The sequence below is a fragment of the Nycticebus coucang genome, chromosome 7 (assembly GCF_027406575.1).
Source record: "Nycticebus coucang isolate mNycCou1 chromosome 7, mNycCou1.pri, whole genome shotgun sequence".
Classification (NCBI taxonomy): Eukaryota; Metazoa; Chordata; class Mammalia; order Primates; family Lorisidae; genus Nycticebus; species Nycticebus coucang.
The window spans coordinates 57,653,915-57,671,793 of NC_069786.1; the positions used below are offsets into that span (position 1 = coordinate 57,653,915).

A 17,879-nucleotide genomic window follows, 5' to 3' on the forward strand; every position below is an offset into this window, starting at 1 on the left:
AGTCAGTGATGGAATTCAACATCTTATAGTCATTTCACACTCCCAGCTCTACTATCCACTAGGATCACTATCTTCCCTATAATGGAGAAAAGAACTATAAAGTAATTAAGTTTTAGTTAGTATCTATGGAAAATTAATATAATTCAAGTTTATCTTAAACCTTATTGTGTATCATTATGCTTATGTAATAGAATAGTCACTGACATAAAATCATGCTTACAGTATTCATACGGTGTGAAATAAAGGAATTTCTACCTAAACCCCTTATGTAAAAATTACTCCCAAAGAACTTTTTCTCATTGGTTTGGCTTTTTAGACACAATAGAACCTAAAAATATACTGTGTTTTTAGATAAATATTTGTCCTTGTTTTAATGCTTTACCTTTTAAATTCTTCACCTTTTTGAAGTCTGAGCTTACATCTTAATGTCTATCTTATCATTTTTTATATACACCGTTAGTTTTGGTTGAAATTTGGAATCAATAATGTTTCAAAAATCATGGTTACATTTAGATATTTTTGTGGGCAATCTTCATAGAGAATAAACTTTTGGAGTTTTAATCTAAAAAATGGTTTAAATTTTCTCGACTGAATTCTCCCATTTCTATCTGTAATTGATAAATAAGAATTTTTGTATTGATATAGACCTCTTATAGTGATCCTTCATGCTTACATCATACACTCATTAAGAAATGTGTATTAGTCTAGTTCAATTGAAATTCATATTTTATGCAATCTGCTTAGAACTCTGTAAGTAATTGTTTGTATTCTGTAATAACAATCTCTTTTAGCAGGTCAGGTTGTTTCTCCTCAGTCTGCTCCAGCCTGTGTTGAAAATAAAAATGATGTTAGCAGAGAAAACAGCACTGTTGACTTTAGCAAGGTAAGCTTTTCTCTCTGCCATCAAAAAAAGTTGCTAAATTACTACGAGATATTACTAACCATTTTAAGAGGTGTTGACACAATATTTTGCATGCACTTTTTTGTTGTTTCTTAGTCAAAGCTTGATATTGTTACCAATAATGTTTTAAGTCCACCTGTAACATTTTGCTTATTCAGAAAAACCAACTTAGAAGTTTTATGCCTAGTCTTCAGGTTTCAGCCACTTGGTATAATGTATTTCTTCCAATAAGAAGAATAATTTTCACTGGGAATTGAAGAGAATTTAATGTATTGTTTAAAAACATTTGCTGGTTTTTATTTTCAAAATAACTTTTCTTTTGTTTATGTGAAAGCAAATCATATTATATAACATAAATTTTCATGGTCACCATATCTCAGACAAAGGCATTAGTATGAGGTAATTCTACAAGAACATAGTAAAAACTGAGCAGAGTTTTGAATAAAAACATATTTAAGGGCTGCCTGTTGAGGAATACATCTAATTGGAGACAATTCAGATGAAATCATTTAGTTGAATATATTCTAAGAAGATAATAATTCAGGGAAAATAATGTGATTAGGGTTAGCAATTCCTGACATTGTTTATGTTCCAATGGTCAACTATGTCAAACTAACAGCTGAACAGAAAAGATGAGGAGTTTCGATCTTGGGTAAAAATAAGGAGGAGCAATAATTCTCTGTATCTGAGTGGCTGAAACAGTAATAACTCAGAATAACATTTTCATAAAGCCCTTAGCACTGGCAACGATTGTAGCAGTGGGAGGAGTCGGGAATGGGAGGCGGCAGCAGAAGTAGCCTGAATCGCGGTTCTGAAAAGACTAATAGTAATCAGCTCCTTGGACCTGTTTCAGAATCCCTCTGACAATGCCTTAATAATCTAGGCCTAGTTACGTGCATGCTCTCCCTCTGGTGCCTGGCGGAGTCTCCCTGGGAGCATGGTGTACCAGCTTAAGTCTGTTAATTATGCGTGCAGGGACTGGGAGGCCAACAAAAGGGGCATACTAGTCCATGTGGGATGAAACAAAGGCATGAAAAAGGACCTCCACACCAGCAAGAGAGAGAGGTGAGGGTCTCTCAAGGCATTTCCATGGTGGTTCAAAGCTCATTTCACTATATGGAGGCATGTGATTCAAACATTAAGCCAGTTCAAATGCATTCCATCTGCCACTCTACAAATTCTCTTTTTAAAGCATTACATCTTCATTCATCTCCAAGTTGGAAAAAAGTTGTCACAAACTGCTATACATTTAATTTCTGACATTCTTAATTTGAAACAATACCTTAAAACCAATGGCATAAGTTGCTCATTTATTTCTGCAGGCACTAGCAGTGGAACAAGGGCATATTTAACATTTTCAGAAACAATTGTTATAAACCACATAGCTCTTTCTTTGGAATAAATTAACCTTTTAACTTTAAAAAAAAATATAACTTTTCTACACTGATTATCATACCTTCATATTATTTTGCTTAGTTGTGTGACCTATTTTCACAGCCTTCAAAAATATTTCATCACATATGAAAGAAAATGAAGATCACCAATTGAAGACAATAGTCTCATCTCAGACTCTCCCCCCAAAACAATTAAAACTACAGAAGAGTGAAAAATAAATTTTCTTTCCTTCAATTCTTTTCTTCCTCATTGCAATTCCCTTCACTGGCCCATTCGATCTTTTGATAGGCAAGTTAAATTTCTAGAGCCCTCCATTTAATGCCAGCCACCTGCGTTCCTTAGCCCCTGTTCACAGTCTAGTACATTGGCAAGATTATGGCTTTTGTGAAAAAACAGGAGATCTTAAATCCTGACTCTAGCCCTTATAAACTATCTGATTTCAGAGAGGTTCTCTAAACTTCAGCCTTCTCATTTGCAAAATAAAAATATTTACTTATAGTTTTGTTATGAAGATTTACAGAGATAAAATGTAGAGAGAGCCTGACACAGTTCTTGATATACAGTAGGTGCTTAACAGAAATTGGTTACTTTTATTATTAGTAGTGGTAGTAGTAGTAGTAGAAATGATAGTGTCAAAAATAGATACTAGACCAGAATGCAATATGTTTGGTTTCCACTGGACATTTAGTGCCTTGAAAGGTGTTTGGGATGTATTTGTTGAATGACTGCTTCAAGATTCAAAACAATTTAAACCTTTAATTTTGGAATTAAAAACAAAAATAAAAATGAGTAACACTTCTTACGTTATAAACCGGAGGGCAGAGAAGTAGAGTTTGGAAAGAACAGTTGTGATCCATCACTATGGAAGCAAATTTTAGTGCCAGATTTTGCAGGTGTGTGAATTAAGGTGTTTTTTTTTTCCTTACAATTTCAGTTTCGTAGTGAATTTTTTAAAACTCAGCTACTCCCCAGGTTACTTTGACCATTAAGCCCCAGTAAATTTTTGAAATGTTAAGAGAAGTCTTGATTGATCCACATGAGCTGATCCTATATTCTATCTACATTCAACCTCACATTTTTAATCCTTCCAGTGGATAGGGCCATCAAATGTACTCTTTCCTTATCATGTATTCAAATGATAAGGAAAAATTTAGGCCAGCAGTTCTCAACCTGTGGGTCATGACCTGTTTGGGGGTTGAACAACCCTTTCACAGGGGTCGCCTAAGACCATCCTGCATATCAGATACTTACATTACGATTCATAACAGTAGCAAAATTACACTTATGAAGTAGCAATGAAAATAATTTTATGGTTGGGGGTCACCACAACATGAGGAACTGTGTTAATGGGTTGCAGCATTAGGAAGGTTGAGAACCACTGATTTAGGCTATAACCTGAATTGTCAGGTTTCAGCTTCCTATAATGCTTTTAAAAAGCAGATATGTTAAAATACTATTTCTCTGTGTTTTAATGGCTTTTTAATGTTGGTGATGTTCTTTTCATTTCAAAGAACCCAAAGAAGCCTTCCCTTAGTTTTCTGTGTAGAAATAACTTTTTTCTGTATCAAGCTTCAGTATGTGAAACATGTTACAAAGAGTTAGATAATTAAATCCTAGAATGGTAGGAAACCTTACACATCTCATTTAGTTAGACAAAAAGCTGAATCCCAGAGAGAGTAAGAAGGCTACTGGAGAACACTGCCTACTTATTGTTGAGACCCTTTTTCTCCCCGAGGGAATCTCTGTACATTTTCTTGTACTTACTGTAATGGGCTTAAGACTTTAATTTTCTTCCTAAATTACCACCCATTTTTCCTTCAACTCAGTGTTACGGCTTAAGTGTCACACCAAATACCTAGAATAAAGGACTTTCCCTTCTTTGCATAAAGATGGGGCTTGGAGAACCCAGAAGCATGCAGGTGAATGCAGACCCAGAATAGTGTAACTTGATTCTTTCAAGATGCTGGGCAAGATCCTGTTCTGAGGACCAGAAATTTCCAGGATTTCTTTATGTCCATTCCAAGTGTTTGAGCCCACTTGAGGATTGTCTTAGGGAAATACTTCAATTTCGGTCCTGAGAACTATATTAGGAGGTTGTAATTTTATAAAAGATTAAACTGTGGTCCTTAAACATGATCATTTGTTATATTAAAAGGCAGTTTGTTTGCCAGATAAGATTCTTCACAAATTATATAGTACAAAAATGCAATAATATAGGGCTACTCTAGGAATAATATAATTTATAATAATATAATTGGGAAATATATAATCTATTACCCCCAAATATATATCTACTTTAAGAATAATAATGTGTAATAAGTATAATGTCTACCCAAATATATAATTATAATTTTATACATTTTAAATCAAAAGATAAATTTGCTAATTCTGAAATTAAATTTTGTATATTTTAATGCTCTTTTTAAATGTTACATTAGGTATTATATAATTTAAAAACTGTGTAAGGACCATATATTTACTTTTATAAAATTAAACTAATGTGATATACTATATATTTCTTGGTTTAATTAAATTAATTGCCATTTGCCTGAGGCATGGACTTTAATAGTTGAAACTATGGCATTTGCTGCAATGGATGAGTTTAAAGGAAGTTTTCTAGGTGGAATTTAAACTTCAACTATTACCAATGTGATGCTTTGATTATCAATTACAAATTTTCTTTATAAGATATTTTCTCATTTTAAATTTTGTTGCAATTTATTAGTTTTATATCACTAATTTTTCCGCTGAGGAGAAAAACTTAATTGTTTATTCCTTAAGCTGCGTAAAGACTTATGGAAATTTATTATGTTTTTCTCACTTCTTTTTTTTTTGGCCAGGGCTGGGTTTGAACCTACCACTTCCGGCATATGGGGCCAGCACCCTACTCCTTTGAGCCACAGGCACTGCCCCTGTTTTTCTCACTTCTTAACAGTGTATAGAAAGTCTTTTATAAGTTTCTTGGGAATTTTTGTATTATAATGGAAATGTAAAGCATTACTAATTTAAAGCATTTTCATTTTGTACATTTCTCCTAGCTACAAATAAACTTGCAAAAATGCTGGCACAAATTTCATAAAATATGACCTCATTAAATACTTTTGTTATCTATAAATTAAAATTCTAGATCTTACAAAAGTAACATATTTATTGTACAATCCAATACACTTTATAAATTTACAAGTTTATATTTGTGAGTATATTTGTGGGTTAAAATCTTTAGAATTTGTAATATTTGTCATTTATTTCTTTTTATAAGTAGTTTGGCTTTATTACATCATTCTTTTCTTTAAAATGAAATATTTGTTCTATTTGGTACTTTCTGATGAAGTACTACAGATTATTTTTGTATTTAATCCTTGTGATAAAATACATACTGTATATACTAGATTTTGTGTCTTCTGGTACCCTTATCCCCCAGGAAGATTAATTAGTTATAAGCCTTCCAAATATCTATTTAGGGGTCTTAATTTCAAAAAGCAATGTATTTAGTCACTAAAGTGTTATTTTGAATTTTCTAAGTTACTCCAAGAAATTTTAATTTCTTCATCTTAAATTTTAGAATAAATATTCTCAAATCATTAGGCCTGTAAAAGAGCTATCTGGCTTAAAAGTATTTTCACCTTCACCCATATTTGCCAGAGCTCTTTCTTCTGTCTCTTGGCTATTCTCACTTTGATTCTTGACCCCCATTTTGTTAACATGAGGGAATAAAACCAACTACTAGAGCAGATAAACTCTTTTCCCCTGAAAACATAAAAAGCAATTCAAATGAATTAGAAACAAGATACAGACTTTTTAAAATTTCCTTTAGCATCACAGCTTAATTTTCATGTACATAAACATTGGTATCTATTCTTAAGGATATTTTACATTCATTTTCCTGACTTCGCCTTTTGCTCTCAGCATTCCTTCTTGTTAATGATTGCTTTTGTTCTGTGTGCATTCATTTCAATCACAGACATCTCATGTCGGAATTCAACTATGGCTCTTCAGCAACTCCAAATGTTAATATTTTTATCTGTTTACTCTGTTGTATCTAAATTCTCTCCTGGAAAAATAAAATTGAAGAATTATTAGCTCAAGAATAGAGTATGATGAATATAGAACAAACTAGAAAAAAAGAGAAAAATCTAAAGTCATAATTCATAGTGTAAGGAGAAATGTGGTTATATTTTTTTTGAGATAATTTTGTGTATTAATTGAAATATGTTGCATACAAAAATTAAGGTAATGTCGTATGAAATAGTAAATGTTGGTAAATTCTTTAAATTATAGTTAAAGTAGATTTATTTAATTGAGTATGTATATTTCCCTTGCAAAAATTTATGTTTGTATTGGATAATTTCCCCTGAACAATTTCAGGGAAAATTATTAATACTGAAGACGTTTCTTTTAAAAATAGTGAATAGAAAAAGTAGAGTATTTAATTTATTAATGACAAATTAAAATAATTCACAATTAAAGAACAAAGTTATAGAAAAAGAGCAAATGAGATGTTTGTGTATATTTATTTAAACTAAATTTTTGATGGGTTGCTATCCTGTCTCCCCAAAAATAAGACAGTGTCTTATTTTAAGGTGTGCTCCCAAAGATGCGCTAGGTCTTATTTTCAGGGGACATCTTATCTTTCCTGTAAGTAGGTCTTATTTTCGGAGGATGTCTTATTTTTGGGGAACAGGGTATATGTAAGATCTTAGGCTAGAATATGATTTATCAAATTTTTCCAATTTTGACTTACCTTATTTACTTTGTGATGGTCGCAGGTTGATCTACATTTTATGAAAAAGATTCCTCCAGGTGCTGAAGCATCAAACATCTTAGTTGGAGAATTGGAGTTCTTAGATCGAACTGTGGTTGCATTTGTCAGGTTGTCTCCAGCTGTGTTGCTCCAAGGACTAGCTGAAGTTCCAATCCCAACCAGGTAAAATGTATAAGAACATTGTTTTACACTTTCTTAACATATTTTTTTGTAGGAAAATGGGGGTTAAATATGATTTTCAGTTAAATTTTGACTATAAACTAATGCGTAATCCATAAAACTATTGTTTCTTTTCGATCACAGGGGAGGGAAAAGTGTTTTATAAATTATTCTATTTTTTCCTACTCCCTCTCAAATGTCTCATGTTTTATTCTAGGCATGCTCCTCATCTCTGGGTACCCTGGTCTATATAACCATACAAATCCTTTTTTAAATTTTTGGTAAAAGAAGTGATAAAGTATTAGTCTTTTCTCAAAAATTAGATTAAACTGTATACTAAAGAAAGAGAGGGTCTTGTGTATGAGTGTGGTCAAATTTAAAAAGATCAAGATTTCCAAGGTTTGACTTAAGCTTGAATGAGTAGGTCCTCAAAATGCATGTAACCACCCTTATTAAGAAAGTCTCTGCCGCATCAAATATACTGTATGTTTTAATCCTAGGCACAATGTGCCTCCCACACGCAGGGCCTAAAAAATCACTTGGAGTGTGGTTGAATCCAAGTCAAAAGTACAAGTTTAATTTTATTACCTGAACTTGTTTTTCATTTAACTACACATAAAAATTTATGGCTTAGGGATAATACAAACTGAATTATGTTGTCTATTGATATAAAGTTATCTATGGGTAAAATCATTAACAAAATAAAAAGAAAAAACAGAATATTGACTTTAGCACCCTGAGTTCCTAGCAATTTATCTAGGAACCTTGTTTGTTTTCTTTTTCTCTACACAAACTATCAAATGCAATACTTATATACAGATAGCCTTTCACTCTAGTCCTGTTCCCACAGCAAATTAGGGCCCCTATATAGGGCCCTGTTTCCTACGTGACTGGTGCCCTTTGTTTGATGCCACAGCTGACTCAGATACTGTTCAAATGCCTCCTCTTCCGAACATTGAATGCTTTAGCCAAGTAAAAATGAGATGAGTTCAGGTGCTGTGGGAACTGGGTTTGCAGAATAATGTTCCCTTTATAGAACCTTGGCCATATAACACAACAGATTATGTCACTCTATGCTTTGATTATGGATAAGATATTCCAGAAATATGCAATGGTGCAGTCAGGAGAGGCCTCATTTTGTTAAAACTCAGCTGACTTGAATGGGATTTAGTGTTCAAACACCTATGTCTGACTTCATTCAGGTTATAGAAAGAAGTTTCTGTTTATTCTGTTTGAAGACCACTGAGATTTCTGATGAACGTCAACTTCTGTTAACAAATGAAAAGGGTAAATTGAGCACACTGAAGTGGCATCTGACGGTATAATCAAGGCTGTGGTTTTCTATGTACAGTCTATAACCCATGCCAAGTTTCTGGGAATCTGGGATTCAGCTTTAAGATGTCTACTAATCGTAGAGGTATTATTGGAGAAGTGTAAAATTCCTTTTCAATCTTCCAAGCAGGACATTCTCATTCACCACTTAGGAAGGTGTGTAGTGAACTATGTATGAGTAAATGATGGCTATTTATGACAAGGATAGGTCCTGTATTTCAAAAGAAAAGAGAAATTTCCAGGAATAGAGAAGAGCCATAATAGGGTTACGTACTCTCACTTTGAAAACTGTCAGGTTTAGGTGACCTCATTTCGTACTGAGATAGCAAAGTATGTGTAGAGAACAATGGAGGAAAATTAGGGGCACTGGAGAGCAACTGCGGAAGGGGAAATTCAAAGACTAGACTATTTAGTTAGGAAAGGTGAAAAATGGAAGGAGATTAGTTAGACAAGTAGAATAAAGAAAGTCATTCAGGGTTTCTAATTATCCTTTCATAGGAAGGCAAAAGGGCACCCCATCAATATAATGGCAACACATAGTAGAAATGTCAGAAAATAATCTTTTAGGACTTTATAAATAGCCCATGCAATGGGAACCAGAAAAATAGCAAGATGTACATAGGTTAGGAAATTTCTTTAAAGTATTATACTTGATAAAGCATCTGTCACCACATTAAACTATTCCTGTTTTTAATGTATTGTGAACATTTCTATGTAGTAGGAATTGCTTGGATTCAATTACAACTCACACAAAAAATTGTCATATCCTCTAAGATTCTGCAATATATGTATTATGTAAAAACATGTATAGTCACTAAAGTTTATCACTAAATGAAGGGTAGAATTATGGTAAATATTTTAGTGTACCTTATAAAGCAATTAATTAGTCTTCATACTTAATAGCATAAACCATTTAACAAATTAACACCATATAATAATACTTTAGAATATGGGTCATTCTTTAATTTTCATGATTTCCCTAAAGCACTGACCTCAGAGACAGGGAAATTACCACTTCTCTAATATTAGAGCATATATTGATTTCTTTAAAAGCACAAGTTGTGATGATGAATTTGACAAACCTTTGACCTAATTTAGGTGGCATAGTATAGTGTAGCTGCTATTTTTATTTCTTTACCTTTGGAATTAATATATTACTAACTCCCCATTCTCTTCTGCCTAAGTGATTCCTTACAATACTTGTTTATATTTAATATAAATTTTACACAAATCTACTTTTTCTTGACCATATATTCTCTCCTCATTTTTACTATTGTATTACTTTTTCCCCCTTTGAACCTGCTATCCATTTTATGTACACGTACGAGTTTTCTTTCTTTAGAAAGAAATTTAGAAAGGTTTAATAAGATTTTGATTTTCCCACCTTTGTTTTTGAAGGATTATAGAATTCTTACAATACCCAGTAACAACTGCATAGGCTGTACAGCCAACTAAATGGGGAAATACTGAGGTAAAAATAACCACACATTCCTGTTGCTCCCGGATGGTACACATGAGTCAATCATTGTAAAATGTTCAAAATAATAATGAACTGTGAAAAACTATGGCAGTGTTTCACAGCAAAATCTCTGTTCTCACTAATTCCTTTGAGATGAGTGATTCTGTACTACTAAAAGTATTTTTATATTTCTATCACGAAACATTTCTTTTTTCTCTTACATTTCCTTTTTCTTAATTACAGATTTTTGTTCATTCTTCTGGGACCTGTGGGAAAGGGTCAACAGTACCATGAGATTGGCAGATCAATTGCAACCCTAATGACAGATGAGGTATTTATTCTACTTCATTGGGAACATTATCCCCACTAGGTACACCTAACTTTTGTGGGTCCTGTTCTCATGACAGTTTGCTGTGAATCAGATTTCTCTGCATTGAATTCCAATCTCCCATGCTTCCACTATAAAATTTCCTTTGGAAAACTTTGTTCCAGAGGGGTAAGGGATTTATGCATATGAATATAGTGTTTTAGAAAGAACTTCATATTCTAAAGAAAATTTGTTTAGTGGCACTTAGACTATATGAATTAATATTCCCATTATGGTATATGTGTTAAAGTACATGTATTGCTGTTATCATTGCAACTCTTTTTTGAAGGAATAAAAGTTTAAGGTCCAAAGGGAAAAAAATGATGGCAGTAATATCCGAATAGTAAATATGATGCCAAAAGGCCATACAACACCTACCAACTCTCTAAAATTGCCTAAATACAGATGTTCTTGACCTGAGACTCTTTGGACTGTTAGAGGACCCATGAATGGATTTTAAGGGACTTGCGATCTGCCTGACATAGCACACAAATTCTTCTATGTAAAAAAATTAAATGTAGATAACTTTTTGGATTGGAAAAAGCTTTCATTAACTTCTCAAAGAGGTGGATGCCTCAGAAATGTAAGATCGTAACTATAAGAACATAGAGTAGTATCCTGCAATTATTTCCTTTCATTTGGATTCTTTAACACATTATGGAAATTTGTTCTCATTGTTAAAAGGAAGAACAGATGTAGTAGATCACAGAAGGGGCATTGATCCAAAATTCAGTAGTAAATGAACAAATGAGATTATACATTTTCTAGAATACCACCTAAATGATTTAGTAATGTATTTGTTGAAGTACATGGTTGCAGATACTTGAAAATTCTGTAAGAAGATCTAGTTAGTATTGTCCAGGACTTACCTTAGGTTTGTTAAATATGAGTTTGTTTTTAGGGTTCAATAAATTCTTCTATACGTTCAAATTATATTTTATTATTTTATATGAATTAGTTATTGATATTTACACACAGAAAACCGAAATCTGGAAGAGATACTTTTTTTATCAGTTTTGAAAAAGAACCAACTTACTGAGTGCATTAGTGCTCTAGAGCTGCCAGAAAAAATTATCACAAACTACATGGCTTAAAACAAAGGTAATTTTTGTTTTCTTACATTTTTGAGGCCAGAAGTCTGACGTCAAGGTGTCTGCAGAGTCACACTCCCTTTAAAGGCTGTAGGAGAGGATCTGTCTTTGTCTCTTCCATCTATCGGTGGCTTGTGGTGGCTCCTGGTATTCCTCGACTTGTGGCAGCAGAACTTTGATTTCTGTCTCCATCTTCACATGGCCTTTCCCCCTGCTGTAGCTCTGTTATGTCTTTTCATTTTCTGTTATAAAAACATTTGCTATTGATTTAGGGCCCACCCTAATCTAGGATGATTTCATCTTGAGACCCTTATTTTAATTACATCTATAAAACCCTTATTTCTAATCAGATCATGTTCTGAGGATCCAGGTTGACATACGTTTTGGGAGGACATAATTCATTCCACTAAAATGAGTAACTTACTCTGTTTAGGAAATTTGGAGCCACGCCTGTGGCTCAGTGGGCAGGGCACTGGCCCTATATATCAAGGATAATGGGTTCGAACCCAGCCCCGGTCAAGCTGCAACGAAGAATAGCCAGGGGTTGGGGTGGGCATCTGTAGTCCCAGTTACTCAGGAGGCTGAGGCAAGAGAATCGCCTAAGCCCAGGAGTTTGAGGTTGCTGTGAGCTGTGATGCCATAGCACTCTACCGAGGGCAATAGAGACTCTGTCTCTAAAAAAAAAAAAGAGAGAGAGAGAGAGGGTGGCACCTGTGGCTCAGATGAGTAGGGCACCGGCCCCATATGCTGGAAGTGGTGGTTTCAAACCCAGCCCTAGCCAAAAACTGCAAAAAAAAAAAGAGGAAATTTGAGAGAAGACAGGAGAATGAATAGTTTCATAATGACCACAAAGCTGGTCTGATACATGTAGAACTCTCATAGTATATTTGCTTTTAGTGTTTCCATATTTATTAATATTTTGCATTTTTTTACAGGACTATGAAATAAATGATATGGTAATTTGTATCCTACAATCTAAGTACTATTGTTTTCATTTTTATATTGTCAACCTTGGCTCCTTCATTGTCAGTTTCTCCTTCCTTATTCTATCATTTATCTCAATTCACAAAAATGACCTATACTCTCCTATCTTTTAAAGAGAAAAAAATAAAAAGAAGGAAGGGAGAAAGGAAAGCTACTTCTTAGTTGTATGATCTTGGATGAGTTAAATAATCTCAACTCTCTCTACCTCAATTTCCTCATCTTTAAACTGGGACTAATAATACTAGTACTTATTTTGTGTTACTATTGTGATGAATATATTTTTATTGCCTACTATATATTGGAGATAAAGTGGTGGAAATTAACAGCATGGTCACCGGCCTCATGGGGCAAGCCTGAAGCTGTCCTTGCCTCCTCTGGTCTTCATACCCTAAATCCAACCTGTCAGTAAATCCTCCTGGCCTGACTGTTACAATGTACCCAGGATCCTACTATAGTCCTTCTCAAGTTCTGCACTATCACCTGATATTCACTATCACTTGGTCCCTGTCACCATTATTATTCTATAATTGTAATTGCCTTTTAGTTGTTTTCCTGCCCTTGCCCCGCTTCATTCTGCTCTCAATGCAATAGCTAGAGTGATATCTCTTCTGCTCAAGACCCTCCAGTAACTTCCTCTCTCATTCACAGTTAAAGCTAAAGTTCTTATGATGATCTACAAAGTCCTGCAGGATGTCCTTCAGCCCCTTCCATCTTACTGCTCAGACTACTCTCCCTCCTGCTCACTCCTCCCCAGGACTTGGCCCTTTTCTGCTTCTCAAGCATGATATGCATGTTCTGTACTGGAGATTGATTGCTTCTGCCTGGAAAGCTCTTCCTCTGGGTAGCAGCATGGCAGCTGAAATACCTAGTCATTGAAGGCTTTCTAAACTTTTTAAACATGTATTTACAATTGCCGCCTCTCCCCATCATACCCTTATTCTCTTTCCTTGCTTCATTTTTCTCCATAGCACTTTCCATCATCCACCTAAACACATACTCATTTATATTATTTCTCTTTCACTCACCCCCATCCTGAGAATGTAAGCTCCCTGAGGGCATGGCTTTTTGCTGGCTTTGTGCACTGCTGTATCCCTAGCACTTAAATTGTTTGATAAACATTTATTGAATGTTTAATCTGAGGAAACAGGCATTAAACATCTAATTATATAATTAACAATTAATTATAAGAAGTAATTATAATTACAGTGAAAGCTATCAAGAAGAAGGAGAAGGTGTTAGGAAAATATTAACAAAGTGTCTTATCTTCTTTAAGAGGGGGTCAGGGAAGGCTTTTCTGAGAAGTCAGATGTGTTGAAATCAGAATGTTAGGTTAGCTAGACAAAGAGAGGGTAGAAAAGCAATTTCAATTAGGTTATTGGTGAAACTGGTACTAGGGAAACAAGAGTAAACTCTGTTTGTAATTTAAAATCAAACAAATTGCGGTGTCTACTATCTTTAAAGACCTTTAAAATAATAGGAAGTCAGTTGTCAGATGAATTTGGACATTCATTATCCAAAGTAGGATATAGGATCATGTGATCTCTCAAAGCAATTTTTTTTTTTTTTTTTAAAGAACAAGACTCTTTTGGGCAGCACCTGTGGCTCAAAGGAGTGGGGCGCCGGCCCCATATGCTGGAGGTGGTGGATTCAAACCCAACCCCGGCCAAAAACTGCAAAAAAAAAAAAAGAACAAGACTGTTTTATTAAAAGCTTTATTCATCCTGAGTATGATCACTGTGAAAATTCTGTTGACATCGCTTATCTGAGAAGGGCAAAATCCTTTGCTAACTCCAGCCACTGGTCCTCACCACATGCCTGGAAGGCAAGGGCTTCAAGTGAGACTTTGCTGTTATTCACCAGCTGCTGCCATCTAAAGGGGGGCACAAGCCAGTTTTACTGTCCCTTGCACACATGGAGGTTACTGCCCAACCGTTAGGTCTAGGAAGTGACCATTTCAGAAGGAAGCCTGAATGCTGCTCAGGACCTTGGGCAGTGGTAGCAATCACGCCTGTGACCGGGCAAGGGAGGGACAGGAATTGAAATGGGAGAAGTTGGCCAAACACACAGGTTTTTACATCTGTGAACCGACCCATAAGCCAAGGAACAAGAAGTGCCAGCAGATCAGAGGCCAGTGGTTACCGGGAGAAAACAGCTCACTAAACAGACTAGGGGAATGGAAGACATGGAGAGGGGAAGGTCTGTTTCCCTTTACAACAACCAAGTTTATGGGTGGATTTCCAGCCATGCTTGTCATAGGGCACTTAATACATTCAGTGCTCTACTAAAATATTTTAGGAAACAGTATTACAGACACTGAACCCTAATTACTTTATCCATATTGCTTTGTCATACCATATTATTTATAAAGCAGTGGCCTAGAATACATTGCTCCAAAACAAAGATTAAACACACTTCCCTTCTTAACTATAAGTTCTACTTTATTATCATGAACCTGGAATGTTCTAAGAACTTTTCAAATGTCTCAGGGGAAAATGAGGCAGAATTACTTAAAGCTTCCATAAAAGCTAGAAATACTCTTGAGTGAATGATATATTTCACTCCTTCATAAAATGTCTTCTTTTTTTTTTTATTAAGTCATATACACATAGATCATGAATACATTTATGCATATGTGGGATACAATGTGTTTTTTTTTATACAATCTGATGTGCTTACATCAAACCAATCAACATAGCTTTTGCCTCATATCAAACCATAAACCATTCTAATTTTTAACCAAGACGTATGATCAAATCAATACCTCAAAAGAATAGATGATTTTAGGCACTATAACAAGTGACCAGGCGATCTTGGAATTGTCCCAAAATGCCAATGTCTAATTCAAATTTGTTCCTTATTCTGATGAAGAAGTAGGTATCTGTTCTCATTACAAGGGTGATTCCCAGGGAAGAAGTCTGAGGCCGTCAAAGTCTTCAGTTTCCTCGACCTTGCCTGGACTGTCTATAGTACCAGTTCACTCACTTCACTTACATGTTCCAGTGAAAAAAATATTCTAGGAGACCAGGCTTACATCCAGCTTTTCTCCTTTTTTTGAAAATGAAGCAAACACTTGATGTAGAGGTTTTGTACAGAATTTCATGGGATGCATGCTGTTCTTCCTGGGAAGTGGATAATGCTTTCATTTCTTGATACAGAACAGTGACATCAGTGGGAAGAGTCACTGTGAGGTCCTTATACAGCAATCTTGCATAAAATTGGAAAAACTGATCCCTTGGATCCACTTTGTAAGTAAATGACAGCAAGTTGCACAGTGACTTTCTCTGAGGGGGCCCATTTAGAAAGGCTGTAAAGTCACTCTGTAAAATGATATGCCTACAAAATGACTTTCATAGTTTCCTGTTTTCTTTCCAAATCTTCTTCCTCACTGATCTCTACATTGGCAATAAATGCTTTAACTCCGGCTTGTGGTTGCTTCAGTTCAGCCCTCAGCTCATCTTGTAGAAGCCTCAGTTTACGGATCTTGGTTTCAAGAGCACTTCCCACTGCCTGTGCACTCTGTAGCTCTTCAGATCCTTTACCTTTACGGGATCTGTTCACTTCAGTCTCTAGTCTTTCCAAGTGAGCTAAGACACCTCCTTTGGATTCTCCCTCTTGATGTAAAGTATTCGCCCGCTCCATCTCCTCAGATCCCCAAGAGCCTTCCCATGAAACTATCTTGACCAGTGGTAATAGGGACCTAAATGTCCTTGCTCCCTGCCTCTGGTGTGCTCCTGAGGACATGGCCCCCTTTGGCCCACTAGGTTTTCTAAAAAGTCATTCAGCCCGCCACTGCGGTCACAGTTCGGCCGGTCCATGGGGCTTCCTTTCCCTAACCTTCTCTCCCCTTGTTCATACTAGCCAGGGCTTTCAAAGGAATTTTTTAAATTAAATGATATCAAATCAAGAAAAATTTCCAAGAGGATTGCTACTAAGTGGAAAAGAATAAAGTCATTTGCGGTTCTAAGTGTTCAGATGTGGTCATGGGGCCAGGTAAAGATCTTTACAAGAATATAGTCTGAGCCATAAAACCAATGGCTTGTGGCAGGGAAATCTGTGCTTTTAAAATTAAAAAAAACAAAAATCTCTTTCTAAAAGTAAAACTAAGCTATGAACATATCTTTGATATTTTCATATTATCCTAAACAAATTACTATATATTTGTCACATCAATGATATTTTATATAGTGCTTCTAGTTGGAAAGTCAAGAAAACATCTTTTAAAATGTTCAATATCACTTCAGCAGCAGTTTAAATTGAGTATCAAATGAGAAGGTAAAACAAATGACCTATAAATAGAATAGCATATTTAAAAACAGGATTTTCCTGGAAATTTTGAGATCTGGTTACTGTCATCTAGGTCAGCATAAAGAATAATATAGGAGTCCCTAATCTCAAATATTTGTCTGTTCAATTTCAACTTACACAAAATAAAAAAAAGTATCAGAAATATTTATGTTTACTGAAATTACTTTTTCCTCTTTATCCTTATTTTTACTTTCTTGTAGGTATATCATTCTTATCCGTGTTAGTCAGGAGAGATTAGGTTATACAGCAGGAATAAACAAAGTCTTAGTGACTTAAAACTATAAAGGTTTATTTCTGTTATGGTGAATGTACATCACAATACTGGCATCACAATGCTGGCAGAGAGACTTTGCTCATTATAATAACTCAGGCACTCAGCCTGAGTTTCCATCTATATCTGTATTTTCTTGGTCACTAAACAGGGGGAAAAAATGATAATATGATGAGTTACACATTGTCACTCAACTTCCATTCAGAAATGATATATGTACACCTAAGTAGAACATACTTAATTCAAATATTAAACAAGGGAAGGAAAGACATATATCTAGAAGAAGATCTAGAATGTCTTTGAGCAGTTGTAAGGACTACCACGATGCATGTGTGTGTGGCATGGCAGGTGGGGAGGGCAGAAGTACAAAATGTAACTCAAACTTTGGATGGAAATACACTTTCTGCACTGTATAGATATAATATACACTGGGCCTTCCATATCCATGGGTTCCACATCCTCAGATTCCATCAACTACAAATCAAAAAAGAAAAATATTCAAGAAAAATAACCAATAAAAATTAAAATACATGAATAAAAACAATATGAATAGAAAATTGTGCAGTATAACAGCTATTTGCATAGTACTTGCATTAATTCAATACTATAAGTAATCTAGAGATAATTTAAAGTGGAGCTGCTCCTTGACTTTCAGTGGGTTATGTCCTGATAAATCCATCCTAATTTGACATATATGATATTTTCAACTTAAGATAGATTTATGCAGACTTAACCCCATTAAAATTGAGAAGCATACTAGTGCATATCACTTCTGAACCTTAAAAAGATCAAAAAATGTAAGACAAACCATGGGAAGTTAAGAACTGTCTATATATGAGAAAATGTCTGTAAG

At 34.8% G+C, this 17,879-nt stretch overlaps 1 protein-coding gene across 7 annotated transcripts in view; it reads left to right on the forward strand.

Moving 5' to 3' along the window:
* Positions 1 to 17,879, forward strand: part of SLC4A10 (solute carrier family 4 member 10) — a 362,931-nt gene that overhangs the window by 258,968 nt on the left and 86,084 nt on the right. For 3 of the 7 annotated variants that reach the window (XM_053596756.1, XM_053596752.1, XM_053596755.1), the window contains exons 7-10: positions 792 to 883; positions 1,877 to 1,966; positions 7,063 to 7,220; positions 10,252 to 10,339. In XM_053596756.1, the coding sequence (XP_053452731.1) occupies positions 792 to 883; positions 1,877 to 1,966; positions 7,063 to 7,220; positions 10,252 to 10,339 (428 nt within the window). The remainder of the gene's footprint in view (positions 1 to 791; positions 884 to 1,876; positions 1,967 to 7,062; positions 7,221 to 10,251; positions 10,340 to 17,879) is intronic. The other 4 variants (XM_053596759.1, XM_053596757.1, XM_053596753.1 and 1 more) reach the window with 3 other exon arrangements.